General features: G+C 36.5%; 1 protein-coding gene across 7 annotated transcripts in view; it reads left to right on the top strand.

The window, feature by feature from the left end:
- Nucleotides 1–26,320, top strand: part of CPED1 (cadherin like and PC-esterase domain containing 1) — a 308,960-nt gene that overhangs the window by 24,050 nt on the left and 258,590 nt on the right. For all 7 annotated transcript variants that reach the window (XM_017957126.3, XM_009203765.4, XM_003896508.5 and 4 more), the window contains one exon: nt 3,491–3,674. In XM_017957126.3, coding sequence (XP_017812615.2) covers nt 3,491–3,674 — 184 coding nt within the window. The remainder of the gene's footprint in view (nt 1–3,490; nt 3,675–26,320) is intronic.

Below are 26,320 nucleotides of genomic sequence, written 5' to 3'. Positions count from 1 at the left end.
TTTCCTTTGCTTTATCTCAGATGGCACAAAGTTTTCAGATTTTGGACATCCTTTCAGTAAAAATAAAAAGTGTCCAGTTATAAAACAACTTTTATGTCGTCTAACAAAGGGATTTCTAAGGAAATATTTTGCAGCTCTCTCAAGATGAGAGAGACGCAAGTGAACACTCAGAATCAACATTCAGTAACACTCATTCTTTTCTAAATTCTGGGCCAGCAGGGTTGTTTCAAGTGAAGTTGTTGTAGCCGTGGCCAGGTTAAATGTATTCTTCCATTAAAAATATACCTTTGGAATTGTGGGAATAATCAGGACCTCTTATTTCTGAAAGTGCTGCTATTAGCGTTTGATGACCTCGCACTTGCTAGTGTGGTTGACATAATTGTTCACATCGTTTTAATTTCACATACGCAATGTGTGCACCTGTTGTCAGACCGGCTGAAACTGTTCTTGCCCTTTGGTATTGAGCCATTCTGCTGATACAGTGTGTTATAAATATGACAAGGACAGCAGCAGTTTGTATTACAGGATAATACAACATAATGCTACTGACAAGCTCATTTCCTATTTATTCCCTATAGTCTGAGATGTGGGTTAAAATTTCAGTCTATGCTATGAAGGTTATTACCAAATATGGCCAATAATTATACTTTATTTATATGTAATATACCCTCTACAGGGTATATTAGTAAAAGTTACATTGTTCTTGCTTAAATTGATCTTTATTGAGGGAAAAAGAGGATGGTATCTTTCAAAATGAAAACTACTCGAAGTTTTAAAATATATCTTCCTTGTGTGAAATCCCTTTTGTATTTGAGCCAGCTGTAATAGAGAGGAGCATCCTGTGATTACAAAAGAAAATGTGACATGGGAATTCTGGACACAGGGGGTTTGCTTGAGTGACACTGATATACTGGGAAGCATCTGTCTTCCCCTTGCACCTAGACACTTGTTTGTTTACTTTGGCTTTCTACAGGCTACTCAGTTCCCTCTAACCCCTGTGTCCAAAGGCTAAATGTGTATTTGATTTCAAACACTCCTTACACATTTATTATTGCCAACAATTATAACATTTGGGGAGAATTGTGTCCCAATTTTCACTTAAATTGTTGCATTTAAATGGTTTTCTCATCAATAAAACGCAGTGTCTTTTAACAAAGGAAAATATCTAATCAATCTCGTTCTCCCAAAGTAGCATGTACAGAAGGTACGATTAGCCAGAGTTCTATTCCTTTTCATTATATTCATTATACTTATCACACACATAGTAAGCAACTATGTTAACGTGTGCCAGGCAGAGCGCAAACTCAGAAGCAGTTTTTCCAGACTCATTGTTCTTTTTGATATGTTATTATTTTAAAAAATACCTCATAGTACCTCCTACACAGCAAGCATGGTTCTGAGCACTTTACAAGTGTTAACTGTCTAATCCTCATAGCACCTTAGGAAGAAGGTATTGTCTGAAGTCACACAGATAATGCTGGTGCAGCCAGGTGATTCGAATCCAGCAGTTTAGATCCAGAGTTTGTGTCCTCCTGAACTACTCTATGCTTTATCTATGAATTTTCAGCTAGCAATAGTTTGTAAGCAATAAAAAAATAGCATATGGTTCCTGACCTCAAAGGATTTACAATCTAACTCTGTTTCTTCTTTCTTTCAATATGCGTCTTCAAATATTTTGATAACTGCTATGATTCATTAATTTACTAAATATCTTCATTTATTAAGCATGTACCATATATCATGTCTTGGGATAGACATTTGAGAGACATGAACAATGCAGGCCGGGCTGTTAAGGGGCTGATATGAGAAAAATGTAATTTCCTTTCATGAGTGCTAATGAAAGTATGCATTTCAATTAAACATTTCCATAAGAGATAACGTTTGACTATTGAGAGTTGATTTGGAATTTGATAAGCGAAATAACGAAAAGAGGAAGGAATTGTAGGTGGAAGGAACAGTGATGTGCAAAAGAGCAGGTTGTGGGTCAGGAATAAAGATGATTAAGAGTGTGATGTGATCTGACCAGAGTAGGAAGGAGGGGATAAGTTTAAATGATCTTGTGTTTCTTGATAAAGATGTAGAATTGGGCCGAGTGCGGTGGCTCACGCCTGTAATCCCAGCACTTTGGGAGGCCAAGGTGGGCGGATCATGAGGTCAGGAGATCGAGACCATCCTGGCTAACAAGGTGAAACCCCATCTCTACTAAAAATACAAAAATTAGCTGGGCGTGGTGGTAGGCTCCTGTAGTCCCAACTACTCTGGAGGCTGGGGCAGGAGAATGGCATGAACCCTGGAGGAGGAGCTTGCAGTGAGCCGAGATTGTGCCACGGAACTCCAACCTGGGCAACAGAGCGAGACTCTGTCTCAAAAAAAATAAAAAATGAAAAATAAAAACAATAAAAGAAAAAATAAAAGATGTAGAATTGATTGATTCTATCAGTATGGGAAATAATGAAGACATTTAAGTGCTGAATAACATGGCATTCACAATATGAAAAAGATCATGTTTTAGGTTAATAAAATGGACAGGTTGACTCAGAGCTGTCATTGCAAGTAATTTAGATTCCCAGCTGTGTTTTTACCAAGTCCCCCTCATCTTCTCCACCACCTCCTTTGGCTCCTCTTGTTCAACCTCTCTCCTGGTTTTTGCTGACCTTCGTGCAATCTCATCACTCCTTCTAGTAATAAAAATCATCTGTACTTTATCGAGGTTTAATCTCAAGTTTTCAGAAAAACCCCAATATCTGCCATTAAGCCTTATAATGAATTTAAATGTCAGCCTTCTTTTTCCTTGTCAATTCAAAAATCTCCTTTGTTAGTAGAATTGCAATTTCTATTTTGAGAAAGAGGAATATTTATATGAAAGAGCAATAAACTATTGAGATAATAACCTGGAATTATGATACTTCAGTAGTTCTCCTCTCCTCACATGTGAAGACCCATTCTGTCTCATTGAGATGCGTTCCAGTTTTGCTACAACCTAATTGAGAGAAACTGCAGCATTGTTTATCTACAAAGAGCTCTGGACTGCTTCTCACCTCGACCCCTTCCTGACCATGTCCTTTCCGTACAAAACCCATCCTCTCTGAGTGTTTCCTTGACCATGTTTACCTAAAAGAGCTATTAAAAGATAATGCAGCTAGAACTACTTTATAAAAGCACAGTGCAGATGAAAGGCACTGCTATTAATTTGTATTTTCAGCTAGAGTTGAGCTCTATATTTCTATGCATCAGTATTCCTCCAAGAACCTCTATATTTTATAGCCTAAAATTTTCATCTTTCTGTTACAGTGAGGACAATTCAGCTGGCCTTCAGTTCTTGCATATGAGGTCATCTTTGTCCTTGTCAGTCTTTCAGAGAAATTGTCTTTCACTTCTAGAGAAAAACTTAAGAAAAACTTCCCAAATAGTCCTTGATTTGCATTTGTGATGTCCTTCAAGGGAAATGTACTACTTTTTTATATTGAAATTTTATGCCTTCTTTTCTTAGGTCGAAGAATCAATGGAGACACACTTTGGCAGCCATGGCCGAAGGGCCATACTCTACAGGCCTCCTTTCTACAGCAAAACAGAGCTTCGGCTACACCAGCGCATTCTGACTCAACATGGCTATACCGTTGTGATCGCTGAAGAAAGGCACAATGCTGGCCTTGGACTGGCGCTACTAGAACAAGGTCAGAATAGTAAGAAGTAACTGCCAAAGTCACTTGACATATAATGTTAAACAATTTCTAGAATGTGCTACTATCTCCTTCTAAAAAAAATTATAAAACCAAATGTTTATCCTTGACCAACTTTCTCACATCATAGAAAACTTATCTCTTTTTTTTACTTCCTCTCTCTTTTTCTTTAACTGTATCTCTTTATTCCTGAAATTATTTTGTTTATATTTTTGTAGCATTTTAGAGTCGCATAGTTCATGTTTAAATGCCACATAAAAAATGTTTATGTTTATGAGACTGAATACATGTTCTGCCCAGCACCCAAACTGCTTCATATTTTAAGAAAATTGCAGCTTCATCTGACTGCAAGTAGAATGTGCTGGAAATTGTTTCCAGAAGCCAGCTTAAATGTGATTCACAGATTGGCTCTAAATAGGAAAGAAGTATGGATATTGATCATATGCACCATTACTTGTCAAGTACATTTATTTCTGTCATTTGGAGAGAATAATAAGAGACACGTTTTTAAACAAGTTTTTTTGCAAAGAAAGTTGAGTAAATAATGAGACTCAAAAGGGCAATAACAATAAGAACTACCATTTCTTGAGCAAGTAACTGTGGCAGATTCCATGCCATCCTCTGTACTCATGATCACATTTAACCTACACTATAGCTGCCAAGCATCCTGAGATGAAGAAATATTAATTCCAACTTCTAACCCAGATTGCAGAAAAGGAAACTGAGGCTTTACCAGCTGAAGTTATACACCTTGCATCTTACATCTGGTGTGAGGGATGGACAGATGATAATATCTGTGTTTCAACTCTCACTTTCTCTGCTCTGGCTTTTTACCTCTTTGATACTTCAATCTCTCCTTTGGTTCATAACCCTGCACTTATCTATCATTATGAGAGCTCAATGATGCAGAACCCTCATTCAGAATAAGCAAATCAGATTTTTCTCTTTATGATTGTACAATATATCTATTTTCCTATTTATTAAAAGGGGAGGAGGATAAGCACTTTGAATTAACTGTTTATCTCAGCCTTTGTTTCCTTTGGGGGAGAATAGTCAGATCCTGGTATCACAGTAGTTTTCACAACAATCTTGCCATCAGCACAGCACTCCTCCAGTTAGATGCCCCCTTGCTGGTTTGTGCTGAAAGCAAGTTGGGAAGATATTTCTGAGAAGGTTGGGGACTGTTTAGCCATGACCATCCTTTAACACATTGGCAGTGAAATTGTGAGCTACTTAGAAGAAACTCTCAGGAAGTAGAATCCAGAAGATCTGCTTTGATGAGAAGAAAGAAGGTCTTAAAATATGCAGAGCCTGGGTCATGGGGACACAGGCTTTTGTTTACTCCATTTAGTCATCACTGCCTTCTAGGAGTAGTGTGGAAATCTAAAGCACTGAGCTTCTGGAAGCAAATGAGGAAAAGAAAACAAAATAAGAAAGCTCTGGAATATTAAGGAAAGCTGAAAAGAAACTTTGCAAACCTTATATTTTCACTGATGTTGGCTCCATTCTGTAAGACCAATCTAAAGTTCTGGAATACCCATAAGTGATATTTAAAAACCTATTTATCAGAATAGCTATTGGTATAAAGAAAAAAATATAAAATGTTTAATCTTTCTTTCATTCCACAAAATATTTCATCCCATCCCTAAAAGGGGTGATTGTTTAACTACTGCACACTGCCATGGGACCCATGCTCCTGGAGTCGTGCAGAGTGGCCCTGATAACATGCTACTATTTTCGAAAATTCCTAAATTTCCCTGCCTTCTTGGTGCTGCTACTGATTTTCTATGGGCACAACGTGGATTATCTGTACATTTCAACTTCAATTCAATTTTAGTTTTCAATTTTCTCCAGCTGCAAAGCAGATGGGTTATAGCTCCTCTTTCCCTCGATGTTCTTGGGCCAGTTTTACCAGAGAAAGGAGACTTACTCTGCAGCTTCCAAATATCAAGGAAGTGCAAAAACAGCCTGAAGGCAACAGAATCTGGCAGCCAAAGGAACTGCTGGGCCCAGTGGCACAAGATAACTATACAGTGTCCCTAGAATTTGTCAGTGTAAATGCTGATTTGGTTTACTTTTCCCACATTCCCACAGCTTTTAAAACATCTAGATCCTACCTCTGTCTTGGCATTCTTTTACTGTGTATAATAAGATATTTTTACTGGATAGGTCTCAAGAAAGGGTAGCAATTTCCCAATTTCATGAGTATGGAACATTGATTTTTATTTTTTTTTATTTGATTTTGTAGTTTTTACTGTGAGAACAATATGCATCAAATACCTGAATTTTTTTTTTTTAAAAAGAGTCGTGACTACAATCTAACATTTTCTTGATGATTTATTGTACAGAAAGAAAACATTTTTATTGCAGCCTATTTTCCGTGCCACAAATTTAATCTATAAATTATGTTTGAACTGAGGTACTTGCTACAAAACAGTATTTCCTAGAGATGTGATTCTTGCAGAATTTGTTTTGCTTTAGTTTCACATATTCACCTCATGGTTATTTTTACCATGTGTATATCAACAGAGAATATGAAACTATAGTGGGAATGTTTAAACGAAACCTCTCCAAGTTGAGCAGCCTGTGGAAAGAGGAAACAATTCAGAATAATCCAGAGCCCTACTCCACTTCCTTTTACCACTGCATTTTCTGCTTTTTAACCTGCAGTTTGAAAATATTACATTAAAAACAAAAGAGATACTCTCACAAATGTTACTGAGTACCCAGGTGCAGATTTGACACTTTGATAAAATGTATTTTTCATCCTAGGACAATACCTATAGAAGGTATTTTCTCTATTTTGCCTATTTCACCTGCTTTCCTGTCCTTTCCTGATCCACCCCGTTCACCTCTAAAATCTACTTGGAGTAGATTTTATCGTTGGATCCTTATTATTTATGTATACTTGAGTAGTACATATTTAGCAATTTTCTGTCAATTTCTGAATACATACTGCACTTTCAAATTATGTATATTATAATCTACACACACAAAAAAAAACAAAATGCAAACCAGTAATCAAGCTACAGAATTAAAGTCACTCGCTTTGTACCATCCTTTGAAGCACAAGTGACCCCTTTCCAGCTTGGAGCCATTCTTTTTTAAACTTTTGAGGAACATAAAAGGATAAAAATCAGCAAAACTAAAATGGTCATAGGCCAGATAGGAAATACTCCACTATTAAATATAATATTTACTAGCAGAGTAACCTTTGAGTTTTGTATTCGATTTAGTTTTCCTATGACTTGTATACTAGACACTTATTGAAAAGGAAAAAGTAGGCAATTTTGAGTCCTACATTAGAATATGGGTGTTATGTCACCCCACCGACTGGTTAATTCCTTTCTAATGATGTAAGAGAAATGGATGTCTCTATTGGGAAAGATTTTAAGCCTAGGAACATATGACTTAAGCAAGTTAAGTTCTCTGAGCCCTAGTTCTCTTATCTGTTAAAGGCATTAATGTTCTTAACTTCAGAATAGTATGTGGTGGGGACTGAATCACTTGGTCCAACCTTATCAGAGTTCTAGAAGGAGACAAAGTAAAGTCCAGTGAGTGTTTTATTTCATGCAGAAGCCAGAGAAAGGGGCCCAGGAGTTTACATGTTAAAAACAGCCACAAGTAATTCTTATGTGTAGCCCAGTTCGGGGAGCACTGTTCTGAGGGACATATTATTGGTTCAAAGAGTAACAATTTTTAGAGTTAATTTTGGGAATAAAACAATGCAACAGTCTGCTTGCTATTATGCTATTACATTGCCTATGATCTAACTGCATAGGTATTTACAAACAGCATTTCATCTTTAAACTGATTTTGAGAACAGTATGAGACAATTGTCTTTACAGATTTAGGCCTACAAAACATAACAGAGTAAAAACATGCACTATTATGGTTCTCCCATCCCTTGCTTTGGAAAAATATATCTTATGCCCCTGCATTTGTGAGAACATATAATTCTCTAAAGGAAAAGATAGAAGCACCATTCAATTATTCTGTTTCCTATCATGTAAGTGCTGTTTAGTAAATCAATGCTTCAGCATATAGTGGCCTAAAAAGAAAAGTTTTTATCCTACTCCAATGGTAAAATCCAAGTAGTATGTGGTCAAGGGACTCTGACTTAGAGTAGATTTTATCATTAAATCAGAATCATTTACGTATACTTGAAGAGTACTGGATATTTGGCAATTTTCTGTTAATTTCTGAATACATATTATACTTTCAAATTATGTATATTATAATCCACGTGGAAAACAAAATGCAAACCTGCAATCAAGCTACAGAATTAAAGTCAGTCTTGCTGTTTAAAATTGCTCTTGTTTTTATAACTTGGGGGTTTCACATAGAATGTTTTTTGAAGAAATACAGAAAGTAAAAGACCATATAGATGTTCTTGCCAAGGGCTGGCAAACTACGGTACACTGGCTAAATCTGGCCCACTGCCTGATTTTGTAAATAAAGTTTTATTAGAAAACAGCCACTCTCCTCTGTTTTTGTATTGCCTTTGGCAGCATTTGTTTTACAAAGGCAGAGTTGATTAATTGCAACAGAGGCTGTATGGCTTTTAAAACCTAAAATTTTTATTATTAGGCCCTTTACAGAAAAACCTTTCCTAGCTCCTGTATCCAGAATAAGCCTATGTAACTTGATGTCATACCAAGTTGAGGATTCAACTCTAGGACTGGGATGTTTCATTTTTTAAACTTACACCAAATCTTATTCAAAAAGGATATGATGGTTTACAATAAAATATATAATAACAAAATTAATAAAATATACATATAAAATTAGGGGCCAAACTGGTTATTCCACTTAGGTACCATAATTTAGGCTTAGTTTTGTCCATGAGCCTCTAAACACCTAGAACAACAAGAGAAAGAATAGAAGTTTTACTCTCAGGAAGAAGGAACCATCATGATTCATCCCCCTAACTTCCCACGTGCTCAAATAAGATATTTAAAACAATTTTTTTCAAAGGGAGTATTAAGTAAACAACAGTAAGTTACGCAATGGGTCAAAAGTCAGAGCAACATTTGTATTGCAAATGAAGTAGATGTCATATCTTGGTTCATATAGCAACATTTTAAAATGAGTTCAGAGTATAACATTACAGCATGATATAGTGAAGACATTTCTATAAAAGGCTAGAGTTAATACTATGATAAATAGTATTTATTGGAATTTGCATTGATATTAAACTTGATACAGTGTGTTCTGGAGAACAGTATTTAAATGATGCTACTTGACAGCTTTTCACCTCCTAATAAGGACACTGTTATTTACCCAAATGTGTTCTTGGGAAATACTATTAAAAGATATAGTTAATAGAGCAAGAGATACAGATCACTACTTAATGTTGTGGAAAATATAAAAAGAAAGATCTATTTCCTTGTTTATAATTTAATAGTTTTCTATCTTCCTATATTTTATTTACATTCACTTGCACTTTAAAAAATGTCCAACATCGGTATATCACTTGGAATTTAGTCTCATTTTGAAGGTTTATTTATAGTGGCTACTTGCCAAAAGCTGTTTCTGAAGTTTGTATAGAAAAGAAACATCCACTACAGATCAATCTTAACCTTTGTAATGGAAAACATATTTCACATTTTTCTTTTTATTTGTAATAATAAAGAAACTATAAGGAAGTCGAACTTTAAATTACCCATAAGTAAGATGAGTTTAACCACAATAATAACTTTCTTGGGGTAGTAGTAGACTTTGGGAATTAAAAAGTATAAGCATTGAAGTAAGACAGAACCTAGGTTGGAGTCCTTAGTGGTACCGTTTAATGGTTACCTAACCTTGGGCAAGTATCTTATCCTCTCAAAGTCTTGGTTTTCTCATCTACAACTTGATCCTTTTGAGGTTGTTTTAAGAATGGTACATAGTAATCACTCCATAAACGGGAGCTAATATTGTTACTACTGTCAAGAACTAGTTACAGAAAGGAGAACATGCCATTTTCCCTGTAGGGAGATGTATTTAAAATACACCATAGTACAAGAGTGCTGCTGTTGGATGTTATTGTGGGTAAAATGAACTTGATGGGTGTTTTTCAATTTAGCCTTCTCAACTTCTATGTTCTCATTAAAAGGTCTGGGTTGTAAATCCTCATGAAATTCTGACAACTCTCCTCGATTATTCTCGTGGAAAAATCTCACATTAAAAAAAAAAAAAAAATTGTAAGCTTCCTAAGGTCAGGGACCATGTCTTTTCTGCTTATCATTTATAACCACACCTTCCACACAGGGGCATCCCATAAGTATGTATTAAATACATGAACAAAGGAGGGTAACACAGTGCATCAATATTTGGACTCCCAAAACAGCAGATTCACTCAGGAAACTCATATTAAAACTTAATTTATAAAACTTTTATTTTATTTGACTTTAGAGGAACACTGATATTCTACTTAGACTTAAATCCACTCTTACACCAAAGATAATGAAACCATAAATATAGTATTACATAGGGCTGATAGTTTATACATCCAATGATTCTATACTGCTGGGGCTTTTAAGTACTCGTGTCCATTTTTAAGAATTTTACTCTTTCCTTGCTTTCGAGGCTCTCCTGTTACATTTGCAGGTTACTTGACCTATTGATTTTGGGACAGGTTGGATGAGTTTCATTCTATACATATTCAGTTGTAGGTGTTGTGAACTTTTCATAGGGATGTATTCAGCAGAAACTCAAGCAAGCAGAAAGGCCAGGTCAGGAGATGTGGGTCATCTTCTGAGAGGTGATAATTGATTTACTGAAGGTTCAATAGCCTGTAAAGCAGTGTAACACAAGTGTTACCTAAGGATGCTCTCTGGTAAAAGTAAGTATACAGCTTTTGCTACTTGTGAACCTACAAAGCAAGAAGGAGAACCGTCAAAAACCACGTCATATCACTTAGGTCCTATCTGCATCTTCTATATTATGCTCTGTAGTTTATTTCTTAGTGTGATGTAAGTTTTATTGGTCTTCCAGTTCTTTGCTTTGAAAAAACATGTATTACGATCCAGAATTTTAATAACACACTTCTCTAGAAAAAAAAGACACCATCAAATTATTCTCTTTCCTATCATCCGGGTGCTATTCAGTAAATCATTGTTTTACTTCATAGGATAGTAAGTGGCCAAAAAAAGATACATATTTTTCTAAGTTTTTAACCTGCTCCTGGGGTCAAGACTCAGTAATATGTAGTTCAAAAGACTCTGACACAGAGTGTATTTCATCATTTTGTCAGAATTATTTACGTATACTTCAAGAGGGTTTATTTCTACAGTTGCAGCAGAAGCCGGAACTGTAGCAGGAATGAGAAAACAGATTGTTCAACTGAAAAGAATGTTTCTGGGAGGCCCTATACGTAGTTGAACCAATATTTTTGTATTCCCATTGTTTAACGAGGTACTTAAACGCAAGATTTATTTTTAGTAACTCTAGAAGGCATCACTAGGACCAGTTTATGGAAGGACATTTTATCGATCAGAGTTGTCCAGCAATAGAACAGCCCAAACCAAAAAGTAGGAAGTTTTGTTGCAACAGAAGCAACTCTGGGTTGCTGTATTATGTAGCAGAATGAGTGAAATGACCACCAAAGCTTTTTTTGAACTCTACGGTTCTGTGGTAAAATATAAGACTCAAACACACAGAATGAGAGAAAACAAGACAAAAATATGAATCTCTATCATTGCAGGGATTCCTTTTGTTTACTCTTTGCTTTGTCTGGTGTTGCACGGGCAAAAGAGAGAAATAGCAGGCAAGGAAGAGGTGAGAAACACCAGTCTGGAGCAAATCTGGATGTGGCCCTCTTGGACTAGTAGTGCACGTTTATAGCAGAGGCTTCTGCTGATAATTTAAGGCTTGAGAGCCTAATGAATTTCTCTTCCCATTCCTTTTCCCCCACTAGCCCCACACAAGCACCCTGCTGCTTTCCTGAGTTTAATATGCTCTATGACTATTTAGCAGGAAGACAAAAGAGTAAAGGTCACATTTAAAAGGCACTGTGTGTTTTGCCTCGCCGGTGTTTCGCCGAGAACACATTTGACATACGTTTTTCATTATGAAAGTAATAGGCTTTGGATGGTATCAGAAGTGCTTCTGTATTTTAGTTAATCAAACTGGGGGGAAAAAAAGAAATTGAATCAAAGAAACATATAAGACTGCACTATTCTATTTTATTGTGTTATGACACACAGTCATTGTATGCTCAGGTTTATTGTTATTTTCCTCAGTGCTTATAGAATTACTGATGTATTTACGACCAAACAGAATTCGTTCTTTAATTGGCTCACTGGAGCTCAAGGAATGTTTATTTAACCTTAACTCGATTGAGTTGTTTAGACTACAGAGACTTGAGTTCAATTTACTTTAATTTTTGAAAAAAAATTGTCTTATTTATAAAAGTTGAGCTTAGAGTGACCTCCCCATGCTGATGTTTTCTTTACCCTTCGCTGTGCACAGAGAACAAAAAGCTAGTGTCTCATTTTTACTCCAAAGAATCTAAACTGCCTCCTTAAATGGGTTAGGTCTTACAACTGAAAATGGCAACCAGATGTTTACCAAAGTCCCTAGCATTGCCCCTTCAAGCCTAGCTTCTTTCTAATTGTTTGATCTTTTTAAGTTTCATGGAAACCAGACTGGGTATTTAAATTGTCTAAAGCTGGGAAATGTTTAAATATAGCTTTGAAGATACTTTCTCTGAACTGTCTTGTTAGATGTACTTTCTTTTATTTTTAAGGAAAAATGCAGCACTGAAAATTTGATAAGTAATTTATTTCAGGTCGTTGTTCTTTTTGTGTATCTTTAAAATGGAAAAGACTATTTTTTGAAAAGAAATCAGACATTTTTGTTTGGTTTTGCCTAAACTGTGCTTTGAATGGCAGATTTAATTTGTAAAAACACATAATATCTGAATTACAGTTAGATTGAGGAAAGACTCCAGGAAAGATAAACAAACTCCTTCATATGGGATCTTTCAAACGACAGTTTGTGGATTAACTAAAACGGGAGTTTGGAGACTCCAGGTACAGTGTATTTGCTACGCCAATGCATTATGAAGTTTAGCTGCTTAAACTATTTTTGATATTTTTCTCAATTTGGGAGGAGTTTGGGAGCTTCTAACTATAGTTCCCAGACTGTCTTTTAACGATTGTACAACTTTTACTTTCTACTCTCAATATTATAAGTATTGTTGAAACCTCCCAACTCACTTCCTTTTTAGACTTGACGTTTCCCAAAATAATTAACATTTTCCCCTGATGGTCTTTCATCTTTTTTAGCTAAAGTTGCTTCCCTCTAACACTGTCTCTTGGTGGACATACAAACTTCCATTTGGGTAATAAAGCCTTACGAAAAAGTAGAATTTTTTTCTTGGCAATCTCTCTCCAATTAACTGTCTATAACAACTTTTGCCCCCACCTACCTCCTAAAATTGTGCCTTCAAAATTTACCAAGAAATTCCTTTTTGTTAGGAAATTCAGTCACTATTGAATTGCAATGTTTTTGGTATGAGAATAGATTTGGGCGTGAGTAGAATATCAGTATTTCTCAAAAGTTATATACATTCTATTCTGTAATGAATGGAATAGAATAGTGAGATTCCCCTCTCTACATAAAAGTAAGAAAAAAATAGCTGGGCTTGGTGGCAGGCTCCTGTAGTGCTGGCTACTCAGGGATTGAGATGGGAGGATCCATTGAGGCCAGGATGTCAATGGATCCTGATAGCATTGATGTGAATTCGCTGAGGCAATTTCTGAGTTTCTTTTTTCTTACTCTAGCAGTGTTTCCCAACCTTGATCAAACGCATGAGCCATAGTGGAATAAACACCACGCCACCATGTCCTTGCATGTGGTATGCATTGGGAGTGATCTTCCAAACCCTTTTCTCTCTTAACCTCCTGAATGATGCCTTAACCTGCATCTCCCATCTTTCAACTCCTTCTTTGTGTTCCTTCTTGAAATATGGACATTCTCCAAGACATTTATCCCCAGTCATTTTTTTCCTTTTCTTGATACTCCCATTAGTAATTTTTTCTACTCTGCAGATGCAATATCTCCCTCAGGAGATATAACTTCTAAATACGGTTGAATCCTACCTAATTTGTCTCCTATGGGCAGAATTTGGAGAGTCAAGATTGTCCAGGTACCTGATAGATGTTTTGATTTGTGTATCCTACGGCCTCAACATGTATAAAACACAACTGATGGTGCTACCCCAGCAGTATCTGTCATTCTTTCCTGACATGTTTCTGTTGCTAGTTCCATATTCCCTCACTCTCTCAGCTCTAAAGCTCGTCGTCACATCCCCCATCCCCATCAGGAGATCACTATTATTTGGGCAGTCTTCTTTAAGCTCTGAGCGATCATTTCTTTCTTAAAAACATGTTAATTTCATGATGCCAATTTTATATTTCCTTGAGCAAACGACAGTAGTATACCCTTCAAAAAGCAAACAAACAAACAAAAACAGAGGACTTGCTTACTTAGGTGAACTGGAATCTCAAGTTTTCAAGAAAAACTGGCCTGTTCAGGAATCTACCTGCTTCCTTACAGTTTCAGTTTCTCTTTCCTGAAATCACAACACACATCTGTCACCAAGCCCTGTAAAATGTGCATCTGCTCTACCCTGGGTCCCCCTTCCCTACAGCGACTTTGCCTCATCCTTGTGCTATCATAGTAGCTATTAAACACTCCCCTATTATTTTCTACTAAACAGAACACATATTTCTTAATCAGGCATTCAATACTTCCCATGCTATGGGGTCAGACACTTCTACATCCCTGCTATAGCCTTGGTTCTCAGGCCTGTCCACACATTCCAATTACTTAAGGAACTTAAAATTTTACAAAGCCAATGCCCAGGTGACACTCCAGAAAATTAAATCAGAATTTTGGGGGAGGGAGACAGACCAGGACATCATTATTAAAAAAAAAAAAAAAAAGGTTTCCCAGGTGATACTAATACGTGGCTAGGGAGGATAACTATAGTAATTGGCCTGCTCAACTTTGCCTGATCGCATTTCAAAGCTTTCTGCCTTGTGTTGTTGTTGAGGTTTTTGTTTCCTAGAGCTCCCTCCTTTCTGTCAGTTTTTTGTTTGTTTGTTTGTTTTTGTTTTTGTTTTTGAGACAATCTGGCTTTGATGCGCAGTCTGGAGTGCAGTGGTGCAACCATGGCTCACTGCAGCCTTGACATCCTGGCCTCAATGGATCCTCCCATCTCAATCCCTGAGTAGCCAGCACTACAGGAGCCTGCCACCAAGCCCAGCTAATTTTTCTTATTTTTTTGTAGAGAGGGGAATCTCACTATGTTACCCAGACTGGTCTTGAACTACTGGGCTCAAGGAATTGTCCCACCTCAGCCTCTCAAAGTGCTGGGATTACAGACGTGAGCCATCTCGCCTGGCTCTGTCATTTCTTAATGTTCAAACGAATATGTAATCCCCCCCCTCAATTCTTCTCAAGACAGAAATGGTGAACAAATTTCCTTAGACCTCATCATACATTATTCATATATCTTTGATGCCTAGGGTATGCTTTGTGTCATACTTTTTGATAATTTTTTTGTGTTTCTCTTACCTCCCCTTTTGTATTATAAACTTCCTGTGAAGCAGGGAGTATTTTATTCATCTATTTGTATGCTATTCTGCATAAAAACAATGCCGTGCATATACCTAGTAGATACACAACTAAATGTATATGCAATTGAAAAAATAAACCTACAAATAACTAATAAAATGGCTGAATCTCTCCTTCAAATATTCAAGTGCCATTTTCTTCTTTGGACTTTTGGAAAAAAAATTAGTGATCATGATAAGAAACAGCTCTATGGTAGAGCAAAATGAAATGTGCTCAGGGCTGTGTCTGAGCTCAACCAACTGAGGAACAGAACTCACATCCCCCTACCCCTAGTGAAGGCTCTTTGTAACCTTCTTTCAGATTTCATCAAGCCAGTGACATCTCTGTTTCCAAAGAAAGAATTCTACCAACAAGTTAATTGTAACCTTTAATAATAATAATAATGAGTTTCAGCTCTTTCTCGAAGGAAAAGTAGGGAAGTCACAGCGAATCTCACCATTTATATAACAAAATGTTCCATTTAGAGTGGGGAACTCTTGGAATTTAAAAAATCTTGTTTAACATTCCACCTCCTTATCAGAGTCACTAAACAAGTGATTAAGGGATGAGGAGAGCAGAGGCGACTCTAGGGGACCTGACTAGCTCTATATTTTATAATTATCAGAAGCTGAAGGGAATCCCTTTAGCTTGAAAATACAGTTTTGGCAAAGCTCTACCATGGTACCTACTGATTTGCTGGGATGGTGATTTTCAAATTTGGCATGCATCAGCGTTCTCTGGAAGGCTTGTTAAGTTGCAGACTACAGATTGCTGGGCCCTACTCACAGTAGATCTGATTCAGTAAGAATGGAGAGGCGGGTTAAAAATTTGGATTTCTAACAAGTTTCCAGGTAATGGTAATGTGCTGGTCCTGGGACCACATGTTGAGAATGACTGTGCTAGTTACTTTTTTATTATCGTTTTTCAGCTTTTCTTACAGAAGCATAAAGAATTTCTGCATATCTCCTATTTAAGTAGTTAGTAGCCAAACAATTCCTCATTTGCCTTGCCAGGACCTTGAATCAACCTTTCACGTTGGTGAGAAGCCGCACTACTGAATTTGCATAGACGCTGAACCCATTAATTATGAGTTGACTTGCAAAGCATTTGTACATGTTAGCTTCTTTACAGTCAAAGCCAATGATCTCATTTAAAAATGATAGCACAACTGAATTTAGACTGTCTTTGGACACACTGAACTTTCTGGAAGAGTAGGATCAAGGCACAAATATGAACACATGATTTATTGCACATGATAATTATAGGCCCCCAAAGAGCAGCAAGATGATAGTGTGGAAAAGAACATTGGCCTAGGTTGCATTGTCTATGTGAAACCATGTCTAAATCGCTTAATTTCTCCAGATGCCTTTCATTTGCATAAAATGGATACTTTTGGATTAAATGATCATTACGGTCCATTCCATTTGGAAAGAGCAAAAAGAAGTACACTAATGAATGAGAGGGATTACCTGTAACCCACTAACAATGATAATTAATTTTGGATGTTTCTTTATAAGCTTGTATACATTTTGTGCAGTTTTCTAGCTTGTTTTTTTAGCTATTAGTTTAATAGCTATAATAATAAAGCTTTTTAACTTTATTATTATTATCGGAAACACATGCCATAAAAACTTTGTAAACATTATTTCAATGGCTGCATAAAGTTATATTACATAAATTTATTTAATACTTCCTTAACTTAGTTTACCTTATTTTTCCAACATCATTAGATAATTATGTTTCCCACTGTTTTGCTATTGTAAATAATGCACTGATAACATTATTATACATAAATCTTCATCCACCTTCCTAATTATTTTTAGCATAGATTTCTGAAATTAAAGTTATTGGAATAAAGACTGAGAATCATTTCTAAAGCTCTTCATTTATGTTATCAAAATTCTATCTATTCTATCTGAAAAGGTTAGGTCATTTCTCATCAGCTGCACAAGAAATTTCCCATGTCACCAAAGTTCATCAGCATCAAATCTCTTATCTTAATAAGTGAGGCTGTTTTAAGATTGAGAACTTTACCTGTTGTTCTATGGAAGTATAGAGTGAAATTCCAAATTCATTGTTGTAGTATAAAACTGATGAACTTTCTTCTGGAAAATTGTTATTTGTGTCATAGTAGAAATGCTGGGAATGCCAGAATGGCAGGCACGTTCCACAGTTACCTGAAAACTCATCCAGATAGAAAATGTATAGGGAATAATGAGGGTTTACATCTTCATTGGTTTGTTTGCTCAAATATTTCTGTTCATTATTTTTCCACCTTCAGGAAAGACAACATATTAAGGTTAATCAGCAACAATTTATTTTGTGTGGTACCTGAAATCTCTACTTTATAATTATATACAATGTGATTACCACATGATAAAACTGATTTTCATTTCTTGTCTTATGGAAAGAAATCCTATTATCTTGTCTTGTCATGCTGAGTATTTTAAAGACACTCTGTCTTATATCAGAGACATTTTGAATTTTAAAATGATCAATGTCCATGTTAATTTTATATACTTTTTCATATCTGTATAACATTTTATTGGCATTTTATAGTGCTTTGAGAGATACACAGTGTGTGAAAGGACAATTTGTGTTTTGGAGAATGACGTTCCTTACCTTAATGTATAGTCTTCCTGTTTATAAAGATGTTACATGTTTATGGTGGAATACTCAATCAAATACTGGCAAATGCAAAAATAAAAGTGAAAATTACTCCAAATTCCAGAGATAACATGGTTAACAATGTTGTGCATATTTCCAGGAGTCTTTTTAAGCATCACACATGCACATACAGACACACACACAATACACACACATTTATGTTCTACTTTTTTTATCTCCTGCCTCTTTACAAACAGTACATGTTAAAAGTCTTGTGATATTAATAATTTTTTTAAAAATACATTTTTAAATCAATAGTTGTAAGCTAGCCTTTACTGAGTACAGTATTCCTCCCTCATCCATGGTTTCACTTTTCTGGTTCCAGTTACCCGTAGTCAACTGCAGTCCAAAAATATTAAACTGAAAACTCTGAAATAAACAATTTGTAAGCTTTAATTGTGCATTATTCTGAGTAGCATGAAGAAATCTCAAACTGTCTCACTCTGTTCTGCCCCAGGACATGAATCATCCCTCTGTCTAACGTCTCCATGTTGCAGATGCCCCCTACCCTTGAGTGACTTAGTAGCCTTCTTAGTTATCAGATCGACTTTCGTCTCAGTGCTTCTACTCAAGTCATCCTTATTTTACTTAATAGCTCCAAAGGGCAAGAGTAGTGAAGCTGGCATATTGTTATAATTATTCTATTTTATTATTATTTATTGTCGTTAATCTCTTAATGTGCCTAATTTATAAATTCAGCTTTATCAAAGATATGTATATATAGGAAAAACATAGTATTTATAGGGTTTGGTACTATCCACAGTTTCAGGCATTCACTTGAGTGGGGAGGTCTTGAAACATATCTCCTGCAGATAAGGGGGACTACTATACTAATTAAATGCATTGTTCTATGCACTTTATATTATTATATGTAATCTATTATATTATTATATTATTATATTATTATTATGTAATCTATTTCTCACTTCTAGTCCATAAGGTAGATATTTCTGTTTCAAAGATGAACCGAGGTTTAGACAGCCGTATATCCAAAGCAGTTCATGTCATAAATGGTGGAGCTGATGCTTGACCCAAGGGTCAGTTTGTCATCAGACCTGAGCTTTTAACCAGAATATCATACAAATTTCCCAAAAGTGTATAGAAAATGCATGCTTCATTCTTTTTAGCATATTATTGTATGCATACACCATATTTTTAAATGAATTCCTTCTTAATAATTAGATTTTTTCAACTTGTTGCTATAAAATACAACTTTGCTGTGAAATTCATTTATATTATATTTTAGAGATTTGAGTTATAATACAAAATTATTGCATCAATGGGTAAAAATATTAAAACTGTGGGCCTCTCTACCAACTTTTTTCTTTTTTTGTTTTTTCCGAGATGGAGTCTTGCTCTGTTGCCCAGGTTGGAGTGCAGTGGCGCAATCCTGGGTTGAAGCGATTCTCTTGCTTCAGTCTCCTGAGTAGCTGGGATTACAGGTGCCTGCCACCACACCCAGCTAATTTTTGTATTTTTAGTGGAGATGGGATTTCACCATGTTGGCCAGGCTGGTCTTGAACTCTTAAACTCAAATAATCCACTCGCTGTGGCCTCCCAAAGTGCTGAAATTATGGGCGTGAGCCACCACACCCAGCCAATCTCTGCCAATTTCTCTACAAAAAGATGGTTTCTGTTTTTGCTTCCACCAATAGTGCTGATTCCCTATGTGTCTTCAGCATTAGACATTATCATCTGTCTTCAGTATTGGATATTTATCTCATCAGATTAAAAAATGACACAAAATTTCTATTTTTAATAAAAATTTTTGATTTGCACATCAATTGAAAATATATTATTGACTAAATACCATTTAAAATAATTTTATTTGTAAAACTTTTAATACTATGTATATACGAATATACAGTTCATAGAAAAGCAAATTCAAATAACAAAATGAAGAAAATATGTTGAAATGCGCAAAAACTTAAGGAAAGATAATTTAAAATATAGTGTATTACTTAACATTCATGAGATTGGCAAAACCTAAAATTAGTGACATCACTTATTGCTGGTAGGGATTCTGAGAAAGAAAACTGTCATACATTGCTTGTGGAAATGTGAAATATTATGGCCTTTTTTTTTGGGAAAGCAATCTGGAAAAATCTATAAAACTTTATATATACCTTTAAGCCAGTAATCTTATTCTCGGGAACCCGTATGATAGAATTTAAAGCATCAAAACATGATAAAGTATACACATAAATCTTAAAATTAATAATGTTAATGAAGTAGGAAAAATGATTCTAAATAAGGACAAACAAAAGAAGCAAGATTGCTGTACAAATTTTTAGTAGTAAATAATTAGAGATAAAAACAGCAAATTATGTTCTCAACATTTCTGGAAAGGTAGAAAGTTAATGTTATGAGACTAAATGAAACTATGATTTCGTATAATTCTGTTAAAATATGTGAGATTAAGTGTGCTTCTCCATTATTCTCAGCAAACTAACATGGGAACAGAAAACCAAACACTGCGTGTCTCATAAGTGGGAGTTGAACAGTGAAAACACATGGACACAGGGAGGGGAACATCACACCCTGGGGCCTGTCAGGGTGTGGGGCGGGCGGGCAAGGCGAGGGGTAGCATTAGGACAAATACCTAATGTATGCGGGGCTTAAAACCTAGATGACAGGTTGATAGGTGTAGCAAACCACCACGGCACATGTATACTTATGTAACAAACCTGCACATTCTGCACATGTATCCCAGAACTTGAAGTAAAAGAAAAAAAAGGAAAAAAAAAAAAAAAAACCCAAAAAAAAACCACTTAGCGGCATAGGAATGATGCAGTTTAATAGTACTTGGCATAGTTTCACATTGGCCTAAATATTCTTCGTCTCATAGATGACAGAATTATTAGCCTTGGGAGACACTTCTGATATACCCTTGGCTGCTGGGAACAGGGCCAATTTTAAGAAAACTGTGAAGTGGATGAAACATGTCTTAGGCGACAGCCCTGTTTACTCATTACCCAGCTTCCTCCGTATCTGAAGCATACACATTAGGATCCAAGGAGACTTGGCCTGGCTCACCAGGTAACCTCTCCCACCTGGAGCTTGTTGTTATTTACTCATGAAAATGTACCTCCCTCCATCATATCTCAGGGCTTAAGATGTCACCTAGCAAATAAGAGAAAACTGCTGAGCCTGGTTCTAGGTAATATGCATACATTTTAACTGAGGCCAACCACTGTGAGGTTCTCTCTTTTTCTTAGATTGAAACCATTGCTGAGGATCTGCCAAGTTAATATTTCTTCCTTCCATGGGAGGAATGCCTGCTGAAGAAACATGAGGGTGTGGGTCAGGGTTAGAAGAGAAGATTATTATTTCCTGTGTTTTCTTCATGACACTTTGTTGTGTCACTATGTTCAAAAGCCTTAAATAATAGGCTGGCAAGACACATAGAAGTCACATTTTGTTACTTGAAAGTTCATCACCTAGATGTCGGATTTATCTGCCTGTATCTACCTACCACATATCTAGCTATTCATTAAATAAATGCTTATGTAAAGCTTATCAAATACTGGACAGTGTCCTACACACTTTACAAATATTAACTCATTATCCCTGTAACATCCCCAAAATATCAGTATTATCATTCTTGGGAGGTCTGAGTTTTATGCCTCATATCCTCTATTTGAAATGACCCTGAACAAGCTCATTAGATTATCTATTGTTTGATTTTAAAATGGAAGATAAGACTTCTTTCATAAATATCTCACAGTAATGTTATGGTTGGGTTCAATAAATCTCCAAAGAGTATTGAAAATAATGCTTATGAATAGGAGATGTGTAATCCTAAAATACTTGTGGCATTAAGTAGTAAGCCATTGAGAGACAGTTGATTATTCTTCTCATGTTAGCGAATATATTTTCTCAAGCCTTAATTCTCATCTGTGCTGAATTAGTGTGGATTTATTCTTGAAATAAATTAGAAATCAGTGGTTCTTTCCTCCCTCTTAGACTTCTCACAATCCCCAATGCCTTATTATACAATGTTAACCCAGATATGATGAGGTTTTATTCATTGCATTTCACAAAAGTCATGCAAAATAACATTTAGTAGAACAGGAAGAAGGAATAATATTTTGTTAAATGAAGTGTCATGATGCTAATTATACACTAAAACCTCTTTTGCTGTTCTGGGGAATTTGGCATAAGGAATGTCTGTGAAAATGCCATATTATATACTCAAGTAATAAAAGAAGCCAAGGCCAGGCGCGGTGGCTCAAGCCTGTAATCCCAGCACTTTGGGAGGCCGAGACGGGCGGATCACGTGGTCAGGAGATCGAGACCATCCTGGTTAATATGGTGAAACCCCGTCTCTACTAAAAAGTACAAAAAAAAAACTAGCCGGGCAAGGTGGCGGGCGCCTGTAGTCCCAGCTACTTAGGAGGCTGAGGCAGGAGAATGGCGTGAACCCGGGAGGCAGAGCTTGTAGTGAGCTGAGATCTGGCCACTGCACTCCAGCCTGGGCGATAGAGCGAAACTCCGTCTCAAAAAAAAAAAAAAAAAAAAAAAAAAAGAAGCCAAGATACAGCATCAAACTCATGACAAGGATTATGAGGAGGACATTAGTATAGCCAGATATCAAGTTTTGTTTGTTTGTTTGTTTTTGTTTTTTGTTTTTTGTTTTTGAGAAGGAGTCTCGCCCTGTCGCCCAGGCTGGAGTGCAATGATTTCGGCTCACTGCAACCTACGCCTCCCTGGTTCAAACGATTCTCCTGCATCAGCCTCCAGAGTAGCTGGGATTACAGGCACCCACTGCCATGCCCAGCTATTTTTTGTATTTTTAATAGAGATGGAGTTTCACCCGGTTGGCCAGGCTGGTCTCAAACTCCTGACCTCGTGATCTGCCCACCTCTGCCTCCCAAAGTGCTGAAATTACAGGCATGAGCCACTGCACCTGGCCGACATCAAGAATCTTATAAGTGACACTAAGCACTCAAGTTTTATTCAACACACTGTTATTAAATAAGAATGATATGTAGGACCCTATAATTGGTGTGGGTAGGGGAGGGAGCATTACAAAGGTGAGACCTTTCAAAGAACAATTGGGCAGAGGTGTATATCAGTGTTTCTCAAACTTACTTGTGTATACCAATCATCTAGGGATCTTATTGGCAAATTCTGATTTTGTATGGTCCAAGTTGGGCCCTGAAAATTTGCATCTCCGCCAAGCTTTCAAGTCACGGCAATGTGGATCCATGGAGCATTTCTGAGTAGCAAGGTTATAAATGTTGAAACGTAATATCAGGTAAAATAGAAGCAGTCTGAAGGGCAGAAATAAAATATTTTGGGAGAGCAGAAAAGGAAATGGGCAATTCTGAATGTGGAGACCTAGGAAGGTGTCACAAGTAGAACACTTGGTGTGTAAGGATGATTTCTTAAGCAAATACTAGAGAGAGCATTCAGCAGTGTGAGCTCCATACTTGAGGCATACATGTTTGTAAGAGCTTGGAGTTTCAGGGGCCAAAAAAGGCATGTGCAGCTGGAGAACAGGAGTGTTTGGGAAAGTGAGGGGTTACTTCTGGGGAAAGGAGACTAGAAGATTTGGTTTGAGTAGATGTGCAGGGACTTGGTTGCTTTGCTAAGGAATTTGACCTGTATTGTTCTGACAAGGATGAGATCTGTATTTTAAGAGAATAACTCTGACTATAGGAGGAAAAATAGATTCTAGAAGGAAAAATAATTAGAAGCAGGGAGACTAGCTAGAAGACTTTGCAGAGATGATATCTTAGATTTAGAGAATGGGATAGGATTTAGAAAGGACAGGAAATGTTTCAAAAATTTAAATTTAGAATTGATGGTGTTTGAAATTAATAAGATTTGGGAATGAGATGTGAGTACCAGTTGAAGATGTCCTTATGCCTTCTAGTTTGAGGAAGAGTGGCTATAGCCTTGATGATTAAAAAAAAAATGTAGGGCTAGGCACAGTGGCTCAGGCCTGTAATCCTAGCACTTTGGGAGGAAGAGGTGGGAGGATTGTGTGAGCCCAGGAGTTTGAGACCATCCTGGGCAAGACAGTGAGACCCTCATCTCTACAAAAAGTTAAAAAATCGCCAGGTATAGTGGTGGGCAGCTGCAGTCCAAGCTACTCAGGAGGCTGAGGCAGGAGGAACACTTGAGTCCAGGAGGTCAAAGCTGCGGTGAGCTGTGATCACACCACTGCACTCCAGCCTGGGAGACAGAGTGAGGCCCTGTCTTTAAAAAAAAAAAAAAAATAGGATAAAGAGCAGGTATTTTGCTGGGAGATAATGGGTTCAAATTTGTATGTTTTCAGCAGGGCATCTCTTCTAGATTATACTGGAAATGCCTCTTGAAATATAAGAAAGATTAAGAAATGTGAATTTCAGAGCCAATGACAGAAGCAATAGTTAAAACCATATATGCCAATAAAATGCCAAAGGAGATGTTAAATTTAGAGGGAAATAGTAACAAAGGTAAAGGAAAGATAGGGATTTGAAGGGCTGCATGCGTTTAAAAAAATTTTATTTCAATAAGTTTCTGGGGAGAAGGTGGTGTTTGGCTACATGAATAAGTAACTTAGTAGTGATTTCTGAGATTTTGGTGCACCCATCACCCAAGCAGTGTACACGGTACCCAATGTGTAGTCTTTTTATCCTTCACCATCCCCCACCTTTTTCCCCAAATCCCCAAATTCCAGTGTATCATTCTTATGACTTTGCATCATAGCAGCTCCCATATAATACTGAGAACATATGATGTTTGGTTTTCCATTCCTGAGTTACTTCATTTGGAATAAAAGTCTCCCGGTTCCATCCAGGTTGCTGTGAATGCCATTATTTCATTCCTTTTTATGTTTGAGTAGTATTCCATAGCGTGTACACACACACACACACACACACACGCACACATATATATAATTTTCTTTATCTACTCATTGATTGATGAGCATTTGGACTGGTTCTATATTTTTGAAATTGCAAATTGTGCTGGTGTAAACATGCTTGTGTAAGTATCTTTTTCATATAATGATTTCTTTTCCATGGGTAGATACCTAGTAGTGGCATTGCTGAATCAAATAGTAGATCTACTTTTAGGGTTTTAAGGAATCTCCACACTGTTTTCCATAGTGGTTGTCCTAGTTTACAATTCCATCAACTGTGCAAAAGTGTTCCCTTTCACTGCATCCATGCCAACATCTATTTTTCTTTTTATTTTTTGGTTATGGCCATTCTTGCAGGAGTGAGGTGTTATCACATTGTGGTTTTGATTTGCATTTTCCTGATAATTAGTGTTGTTGAGCACTTTTCCATATGCTTGTCAGAAATTTATATATCTTCTTTTGAGAATTGTCTACTCATGTCTTTGGCTCACTTTTTGATGGGACTGTTTGTTTTGGTCTTGCTGATTTGTTTGAGTTCCTTGTAGATTCTGGATATTAGTCCTCTGTTGGACCTTCACGTATACAACGTGAAGATTTTCTCCCACTCTGTGGGTTGTCTGTTAATTCTGCTGATTATTTCTTTTGCTGTGCAGAAGCTTTTTAGTTTAATTAAGTCCCTTCTATTTATCTTTGTTTTGGTTGCACTTGCTTTTGGGCTTTTGGTCATGAAGTCTTTGCCTAAGCTAATGTCTAGAAGGGTTTTTTTCTGATGTTGTCTTCTAGAATATTTATAGTTTTGGGTCTTAACTTTAAGTCTTTGATTCATCTTGAGTTGATTTTTGTATAACGTGAGAGATGAGGATCCAGTTTCATTCTTTTACATATGGTTTTCCAATTATCCCAGCACCATTTGTTGAATAGGGTGTCCTTTCCACACTTTATATTTTTGTTTGCTTTTTTGAAGGTCAGTTTGCTGTAAGTATTTGGGGTTATTTCTGGGTTCTCTATTTTGTTGTATTGGTGTATGTGCCTATTTTTATACCAGTACCATGCTGTTCTGGCGACTATGGCCTTATAGTATAGTTTGAAGTCAGGTAACGTGATGCCTCCAGATTTGTTCTTTTTACATAGTCTTGCTTTGGCTATGTGGCTCCTTTTTGGTTCCATATGAATTTTAGGATTATTTTTTCTACTTCTGTGAAGAATGATGGTGATATTTTGATGGGAATTGTATTGAATTTGTAGATTGCTTTTGGCAGTTTGGTCATTTTGACAATATTGATTCTACCCATCCATGGGCATGGGATGTGTTTCCATTTGTTTGTGTCATCTTTGATTTCTTTCAGCAGTGTTTCGTAGTTTTCCTTATAGAGGTCTTTCAGGTCCTTGATTAGGTATATTCCTAAGTATTATAATTTTTTGGCAGCTATTTTGAAAGGGGTTGAGTTCTTAATTTGATTCGCAGTTTGGTCACTGTTGGTATATTGCAGAGTTACTGATTTGTGTACATTAA

The sequence above is a fragment of the Papio anubis genome, chromosome 4 (assembly GCF_008728515.1).
Source record: "Papio anubis isolate 15944 chromosome 4, Panubis1.0, whole genome shotgun sequence".
NCBI lineage: Eukaryota > Metazoa > Chordata > Mammalia > Primates > Cercopithecidae > Papio > Papio anubis.
This window is presented reverse-complemented; position numbering and strand designations above follow the sequence as displayed.